An 8,838-nucleotide genomic window follows, 5' to 3' on the forward strand; every position below is an offset into this window, starting at 1 on the left:
GTTTCAAATTAAAAGGGTTTATGTTATAATATTAGAGAAATTTTCTGATGCACAATATCTCTACACTCAAATAAACTATAATCAAATGCAAAGACAGTTATTTAACGATATGTTTGGGAGTAGTTTATCCAGTGTTGGTTACACTGGCCCTTTAAGTGGCCCACGGCGAAAATGAGTTTGACACCTCTGGCGTAAGGCTTTGCAGCCCAGGAGCAATGCATGATGGGGGATTGACAAGTCACATTGTTGTGACCTTAAATACTAACAAATGCCCCCCCCCCCCTGGACTTCATAAAGAGGACAGCCTGAGGACAGGAGGAGACAGACACACCTGCTGATGATCAGCTCCCTGAGGTAAGACACCGACCGTATGAACCCTGAACAGACAGCACTCTGTCAGGTACGCTTACACGCACGCGCACGGGGTCACGTGTCACAACACTCTTCCACCATTAGTTTCTGCTCTGTAATGTCGGTGTTTCCGGGCCTGCTCTGGGCTGTCGGCATGCTGCTGCTGCAGCTGTCGCCTCTCTTATAGCCTGTCCTCATGCCGGTCACGTGACGGCCACTCCTCCAGGCTGGGGGGTCCCACACGTGCACATTTTTTTCTTTTAGATCACAGTATGAGTAAAAACCAAACTAAGACTCAAGTTCACACAGGAGCACACACCTCCATCAAAGAAAACATCTACAACCAGATGAACCTCCCTCCAACTCTTTCAATATATTTTTAGAAACACGGTTCCCGGAGACCCGGATCAGTCTGCAGCTGACTCCACGCCGCAGGAGCAGCAAACCTAAATCCCCTTTCTCACATTTCTAGACGGACGTTAGGACGGAGAGCGAGCGGAGGCCTCGAGCGTACGCCACAGAGCGGAGACGGTAGCTTCCAAGATGTTTCTGATGAATTAACTTGCATAGATAAGATGGAAGTACGTTAAGAATAGCCTTATGAATAAGGACCTGCCAATGATTTAGTCTCCGGATGGACGGAGCAGTCCAACCGACCCGAGCACACAGGGAGTCCGAGCCTCGGGAAGAGTTCTGAGCCTGGATGCTGCTGCATGTGTCGTCTCCTCCAGTACCTGTCTGCAGGCGAGCACATGGACCTGGCGGCCATGATGGACACTTGGACTGTGCAGAAAGGAATTCCTCTGGTTACTGTCAGGAGGAAAGGGCCCCGTCTGCTGCTGAGGCAGGACCGCTTCCTGAGCCCGGCAGCAGCGGCGGGCGCCCACATGCACCTGTGCAACATCGTTGACTCTTGTACTAAAACTGCACGCTGCTCCTCTACTTTGTGTCTGTTTTTGCAGCGACACACTTTAATTAATCTAAAGCACAGGTGTCAAACACAAGGCCCGCGGGCCAAGTCTGGCCCGCCGCATCATTTTATGTGGCCGCTGATGGCTTGAAAGACATGTGATCCCTTTTTCTTAAAGAAATTAAAGAAAAATGTCACAGGCTTTTATTTTGAAGGTTTCAAATTAAATGGATTTATGTTGTAATATTAGAGACATTTTCCTATGTACAATATTTCTACACTCAAATAAACAATAATCAAATGCAAAGAGAGTAATTTAACAATATGTTGGAGGAGTTTATAAAGTGTTTCCGGCCCTTTAAGAGGGCGGCCATGATGCTGATGTGGCCCACGGTGAAAATGAGTTTGACACCCCTGATCTAAAGTAACTTTCAAGTTTAAACTTTAAAATGTTTTAATATTACTCTGTTTTTCATGTATAGTTTCCTTTGGAAAATCCCCCTGACATACAAGACGGACGCGTCCAGCACTACCCACAGACACCTGATGACGACACACACAGGTGACGGGGACCAGAGAACATGTGAAATATAATTCATGCACATCTACATTTTAGCTTCTTTATTGTGTTGTTTTCTTGCTATTTCCGTCTCCTTTAGACAGTGTACATATCGGAGAGGAGGTCCGCTGGATGAAGGTAAACACGGACATGACGAGATATTACGTGGTTCATGATGAGGATGGTGGTTGGGACGAGATGACACGACTATTGAGGGACAACCACACTGCTCTCAGCTTCAAGGACAGGACTCACTTCATACACAACGCCTTTCAATTGATCACGTAAGCATCTGTATGTGTGTGTGTGTGTTTTTGAGACAACAAAACAGCTTTAATTCTCCCACCTGAAACTCCACCTCTAAATATTATGTGCATGTCTCCAAAGGGCAGGTCACCTGTCTCTCGATACAGGCTTGGACCTGATTGGTTACCTGCAGTTGGAGACGCACACTGTGCCTCTTCGCCACGGACTAAGCTACCTGGAGGCCTTTTACCAGATGATTGAGAAAAGGAATGACGTTGATGTAAAAAGCAACCTGGGGGTAAGAAGATAAGAAGTACACAAATGAAGTTTGATTTTTATGAAAATGCAGTGCGGTTTAATTTCATGTAAAGCGCCCTCTCCCTGTGTGAAGATCTACATCCTGCGATTTTTCCGTTCAATCGTCGACCGGCAGACGTGGAGCGACGACGGCTCCGCGTCCGAGCGGCGGCTGAGGTCAAAGGTCCTGTCGCTGGCTTGCCACCTGGAGGACCCTCCCTGTCTGGAGCGGGCGAAGCGGAGCTTCAAAGACTGGCTTCGGTCCAACGGTACACTCGGGTATGTCCGTCTGAATCCTAATGCAACACGCAGAAGCTGTTCCCTGCGTGACGTCTCATCGTATCGCTCGTGTGCATCTCTGCTCGTCTTCACCCTCGCTTGCCAACCGACGTGGCGGAGACCGTGTTTTCGGTCGGAGCTCGGGACGCCCGCGGCTGGCCGTCGCTCCTCCACTCGTACAACGTCTCCCTCTTTGCAGCACAGAAAAGCAAAATCCTGTGTGCCTTGACCTGCAGCAGAGACGCCAACAAACTGCACAGCTGATGAAGATGGCGCGGCTGTGTCCAGACGCCGTCGAAGTAGCTCCGCGGAGATTGTGCGCTCTTTTAGTTTTTGTGTTTATTTTTAATGTTTTCTTTGCCACAAACACATCGGCACTAACAGCATACGACCACAGCACACTTTTGGACATAAACTTTTGCGCAAAACAAGGGTTTTTGTCCACTTTTTCCATCGATCCAGCGTGGCCGGCAGAGATCGTACGAGCGAACCACATCAACAACAGTGGAGCCGCTACTACGGGAAGACGACGAAAACATCGAGGGAAACGGAGCGGAATTCGGAACAGACTGAGAGTTCAAGCCCACCGCCCACCTCTGCCCAGCATCCTTCTTGCTAACGTCCAGTCTCTGGAAAATAAGATGGATGATGTTAGGCAAGGATCAGATTCCAACGGGACATGAGGGACTGTAATATTTTTTGTCTGACGGAAACTTGGCTGACCCTGCTGGTGCCGGATCGAGTCATATGCCCAACCGAGTCCTTCTCTGTTTTCCGTGCAGACAGAACGGAAGAGTCTGGTAAATCTAAGGGTGGAGGGGTTTGCTTCATGACTAACAACAAGTGGTGCGACCCCAAGAACATTAAGACTCTTTCTCGTTCCTGCTCACGAACCTGGAACATCTGACGATCTCATGCCGCCCATTCTACCTTCCCCGGAGTTCAGCTCGGTCATCACCACAGCCGTCACATACCACCACAAGCGGACACCGACGTAGCACTATCGGACCTACATGATGTGTTATGTCGGCATCAGAACAAGTATCCCGACGCGCTGTGGTGGTGGCTGGGGACTTTAAAGGCAAACCTAAAAAGTCATGCCGAACTTTCACCAGCACATTACGTGTGCTACCAGAGGGAAAGAACGTTGGACCACTGCTATACGCCATTCAAGAGAGGCTACAAGGCTGTCTCTCTCCTCCGCTCGAAAATCAGACCATGCCGCCATTTTTCTGCTTCCGGATACCGCAAAAGATCGCTGGAAGCGGTAGTGACGAGGAACGTGAAGCGGTGGTCTGACCAATCAGAGGCTGAGCTACAGGACGCTCTGCGTGTCGCCGACTGGGACATGATCCAATCCAGTTCCAGTGACGCCAGCGAGTTTTGGAAGTAGCAATGAGCCTCATAGCAACGCTTAACGGATACCATCGTCCCCACGGTAAAAGTTAGGGTCTTTCCTAACCAAAAGCCGTGGGTTGATAGATCCATCCGTGAAGCTGTGAACGCCTGCATTGCTGCCTATAACTCCGGTCTTGTATCCGCAACATGAACGAGTACAAGGCAGCGGTCTATGGACTGAGGAGGGCGGTGAAGGAGGCCAAAAGGAGGTACCGAGACAGAGTGGAATCACAGATGGAGCAGCGCGACACCAGGCGCCTATGGCAGGGGCTACGGACTATCACAGACTACCAGAGCAGACCCCGCCCTATGGTGCGTGCCGTCGCATCCCTAGCGGACGTCCTGAACTCATTTTATGCACGGTTTGAGGCTAGCAACAACAGCGCTTAGCTCGCCGCTAACAACAACACCGTTAGCGTAGCCGAGGTGAGTTCTACCGCTGGGGACGAACACACACTCTCTGTGACCGAGCACAGTGTGAGGAGGGCTCTGTTGAGGGTGAACACCAGGAAAGCTGCAGGTCCAGATGGCATATCTGGGCGAGTACTGAAGACCTGTGCTAACCAGCTAGCTCCAGTGTTCACCACAATATTCAACCTCTCCTGGCTGAGTCCGTGGTCCCCGCCTGCTTCAAGAGATCCACTATTGTCCCTGTGCCCAAGAATGCTTCTCCAGCATGTATGAATGACTACCGACCGGTGGCCCTCACCTCGGTGGTCATGAAATGCTTTGAGAGGCTGATAAAGGACTACATCTGCGCCTTCCTCCCTTCCTCCATGGACCCGCTGCAGTTTGCTTGTCGCCCAAACAGATCCACAGATGATGCTGTCTCCCAGGTACTGCACACCACACTCTCTCATCTGGACAGCCAGAGGGGGGGCTATGTGAGACTGCTGTTCATTGATTATAGTTCAGCTTTCAACACCATAGTCCCCTTCAGACTGGCCGGCAAACTGATTGAGCTGGGACTGAACACCCCTGTGTGCTTGGATCCTGGACTTCCTGACCGCCAGGCCACAGGTGGTCAGGGTGGGCAGACACACCTCCAAATCCCTCACCCTGAACACAGGATCAGCCCAGGGTTGCGTCCTCAGCCCCTACTGTACTCCCTGTACACACATGACTGTGTGGCCAGGTTCAGCTCCAACACCATCATCAAGTTTGCGGATGACACAGTGGTGGTGGGCCTGATCTCCGACAACGACGAGAAGGCCTACCTGGAGGAAGTTGCTGATCTGTCACTCTGGTGCCAGGACAACAGCCTCATCATGAATGTCACCAAAACTAAGGAGCTGATTGTGGACTTTAGGAGGGTACAACAACAGAGGACGTACTCACCACTGGGGATTAACGGACTACTGTGGAGAGGGTGAGCGGTATAAATACCTGGGAGTCCACATCACCGAGGATCTGACATGGTCAACAAACACAGACACTCTGGTGAGAAAGGCAAGGCAGCGCCTACCACCTCAGGCAGCTGAGGAAATTTAAAGTTTCCCAGAGGATCCTTCAGTCCTTCTACTCTGGAGCTGTAGAGAGCGTCCTGACAGGAAGCATCACAGCCTGGTTTGGCAACTGCTCCGCTCAGGACAGGAAGGTTTCAGAGAGTAGTGCGTCGGCTGAACGCACTATTGGAACTACACTCCCACCCTGCAGGACTTGTACACCAGGAGGTGCAGAACCAGAGCCGGCAGGATCATGAAGGATCCTCACCACCCCAACAACAGACTGTTTCAGCTGCTGCGGTCAGGCAGGCGCCCGTAGTCACGCTGCAAGAACAGAGAGACTGAGACGGAGTTTCTTTCCTCAGGCCATCAGGACTGTGAACTCCGACCTCACCAGGACCCCCACATAGACCCACACAACTGCCCCTCTTAGGCACACACACACACACACACACACACACACACACTTACTGTAAATATTGTGTTGTTTTTTATTGTAAATAGTGTGTACTTGTTGCCCTTGCACATTCCTGCTGAGCATTGCCACTTTCATTTCACTGCACACCCTGTGTGTGTATGTGACAAATAAAACATCTTGAATCTTGAATCTTGAGGTACGTCGACTCCCCCAATGCATCTTCACACGGTTAATACTGTCCCCATGTGGCAGACATGGGGTACTACAGCCAACAGATATCCAATCTGTATTGTGTGTCTCGTGAAACATCTTGGGGCGTCACTAGAGCAGGTTACATTGTGTGTTCCTGTGATCCAGACTGCTGGAGTTGGGTCTTGAAGGGAAGGTGGTCCGATCCCAGGACCTGGCCTCTCTCATCACGATGGTGGCCAGGAACCCGTGGGGGCATCAGCTCGCCTGGACCTTTGCCAAAACGAACTGGGACACGCTGGTTCAAAAGTCAGTTTGATATGAAGTCAAATATATGATGCTTTGAAAATGCCCTTTTGCTTTTTAAGACATATCAATGTCTTCTTACCAAGTAGAATTGCTCAAGTTGGTGTTTTTAGTGGCTCCATGCCATTCGATAACCTGTGGAACAGGTTTTTTATTTATAGGGACCGGATTTAACTAAAACATTGGGTAGCAGAAATAACAGAGCTAGAGGAAGAGATGCTAACCTGTGAGTGTCCTCTGTTGTTGTTCTGCCCCACAGGTTCCAGTTGGGCTCCTCTTGTATTAGAAACATCCTCATAAGCACCACAGGACAGTTCTCCTCTCCAGAGGAACTCACTGAAGTAAATGCACTCTTACATCTTGAAAGTATCTCTATTCTACAAGGAAATTTAGAGATTACCAATATGTCAACATTGGTATTAGTTAGTATTGGCAATATTAATAATATTAGTGATGGTGATGAGAGATGGCACTAGAAAAATAAAATATTTTTCTTAGTTTTTGTCCTCAATTTGACAGCGTCGAGATAGAGACTGAACGTGGGGAGAGGGGGGTTATGGGTAATGCACGGTAACTCAGAGGTACTCTCAACAAGGATTTCCAGTTGTTTTCGTTGTAAAATAGTTTCGTACTGACCTAAAAAGAAATATCTAAAACCGTAAGCATTATTACCTGTGCTCACTTTAGCAAAGATAATCGTGGCTTTAACAGAAAGAGTAATTTAACTCGTTGGGGAGTACGTCTCAGTTGTGTGCTTGTTGGTGTTGCAGTAAATGTCGGCTGTGTGTTCCCAGGTGCAGCTGTTCTTTGAGTCCATCAAAGATCAGGCGTCTCAGCTGAGAGCAGCTCGGGTTACCCTGGACAACGTGCAGAACAATGTCCGCTGGTTTCAGAAGAACCTTGAGACTCTGAGGAGCTGGTTGAACAAACAACTGAAGTGACGGACGGCAAAAAAGAGAAGCGGCGGTTAACTGACGCCACAGAGGGGATACGTTTTTGTTTTAAGTTTCGTTTCTTTGCTTATAGTAATGTGTTCGATACCACAGAAGAGCTGATAGTTTTGTATATAATAAGTGTAGCCCTGATAATATATTTTGATAAAGTTACTAATAATAATAATAAGGTGTATATATATACTAATATTTGAGTTTTCTAATTTAGTTTTGCTTATTTAAATTTCTAATTGAGTTGGTGATCGGTGGTCATTGTTTTCTGGTGTGGGAGAGCAACAGCCAATCCAGCTTCACTATCAGTTAGAGGGGCGTGGCCTAAACGGAGGTATGGTGGTGGAATAGGTGACAGCAACAGCTGTAGCGCTGCGTCAACGTCATGGTGGGACGTCAAAGGGCTGACCAATAGTTCTGCCTGTAGGATTGACACCAGGTACCGATCAGTGTGTTGAATGCTGCCAGTGACTAAATGTTATAGTAGCGTTGCTAATCGCTACTCGTGATTATCATGTAGCTTCACACATGTTGATCTGCACCAGGAAAGCCGGATGAGCCACATTGGAGCTCCTGTGAGTCAGGAGACGACCACCAAGGAAGCTGAGCTGGTTCCCCAGGCTGCTGCTACAGACCTGCTGCTTCTTATCCCGTCAGACAATCCTTCCCGTTATTCACTTCCCGTTCCCAACACATCGTGAGGACTCACAGACATTTCACTGCCCGTTTGTTTAGGCTTGTGTGGACAAGTGAAACGGTCACGATCGTTTAAGGCCACGACGATCTCCACAACGACTCGGCCTGCAACGGGGGGGTGGTTGGTGTGAGTGCATTTGTGTTATTTGTTTTATTTGTGATATTTATTATATTTGTTGTGGTTGTATTTGTGGTATTGTAGAGGTTCTTAGGAAGAGAGAGCGAGTTATATACATTTTGTGGGTTTTCGTTGTACGGGGATTGGTGTTTAGTTTAGTTTAGTGAATAAAGATGCTGTGGCGTGCCTTATGAACCAGTTGGCTGCACCGTCCCTCTGTTAAACACAACCCAGGACCCGCCCATCGTATATTGTACAGAGCTACATGGGCCGGGGGTTACATAAGTATTTTAGACTAAATAGACTACTAGCTGGGTATTTACTATTCATTGTACCTGCTGGCACCTTTGTGTGTGTTGCTGAACATTATTATTGTGTGGAATACAACCACTGTGTCTTTGTTTGTACATATAATTGGTATTCATCATCTTAACTTTATTTAGGGGTTACGACTTATGCTCCAGGTTAAGGATAGACATGTGGGTTAACATTTAGAGTTGGGCTCCAGGCAATGAATCATGGACATAAAACAATGAAAGTATAGTAAAAAAAAAGTGTGTGCGTTTTTAAAACCATTTATTTGACAGTTCATACGTTTGTTTTAGAGTAACTAAAAAGTGGAGTTTAGCTTCCTTTGGACCCGGTTGAGCGCGTTACGGTTCAGTTTAGTGTGTGTGTGTAA

General features: G+C 48.3%; 1 protein-coding gene across 1 annotated transcript; it reads left to right on the top strand.

The window, feature by feature from the left end:
• Window positions 1-329: 329 nt before the first annotated feature.
• erap2 (endoplasmic reticulum aminopeptidase 2) lies at window positions 330-8,805 on the top strand. The gene is made up of 8 exons (XM_056418544.1): window positions 330-354; window positions 1,744-1,823; window positions 1,921-2,104; window positions 2,208-2,364; window positions 2,458-2,642; window positions 6,261-6,401; window positions 6,658-6,739; window positions 7,193-8,805. The coding sequence occupies exons 1-8, from the start codon at window positions 338-340 to the stop codon at window positions 7,337-7,339; spliced, it is 993 nt and encodes a 330-aa protein (XP_056274519.1). The 5' UTR covers window positions 330-337; the 3' UTR covers window positions 7,340-8,805.
• Window positions 8,806-8,838: the final 33 nt, after the last annotated feature.

This window comes from Pseudoliparis swirei, chromosome 7, assembly GCF_029220125.1.
Source record: "Pseudoliparis swirei isolate HS2019 ecotype Mariana Trench chromosome 7, NWPU_hadal_v1, whole genome shotgun sequence".
Lineage (NCBI taxonomy): Eukaryota > Metazoa > Chordata > Actinopteri > Perciformes > Liparidae > Pseudoliparis > Pseudoliparis swirei.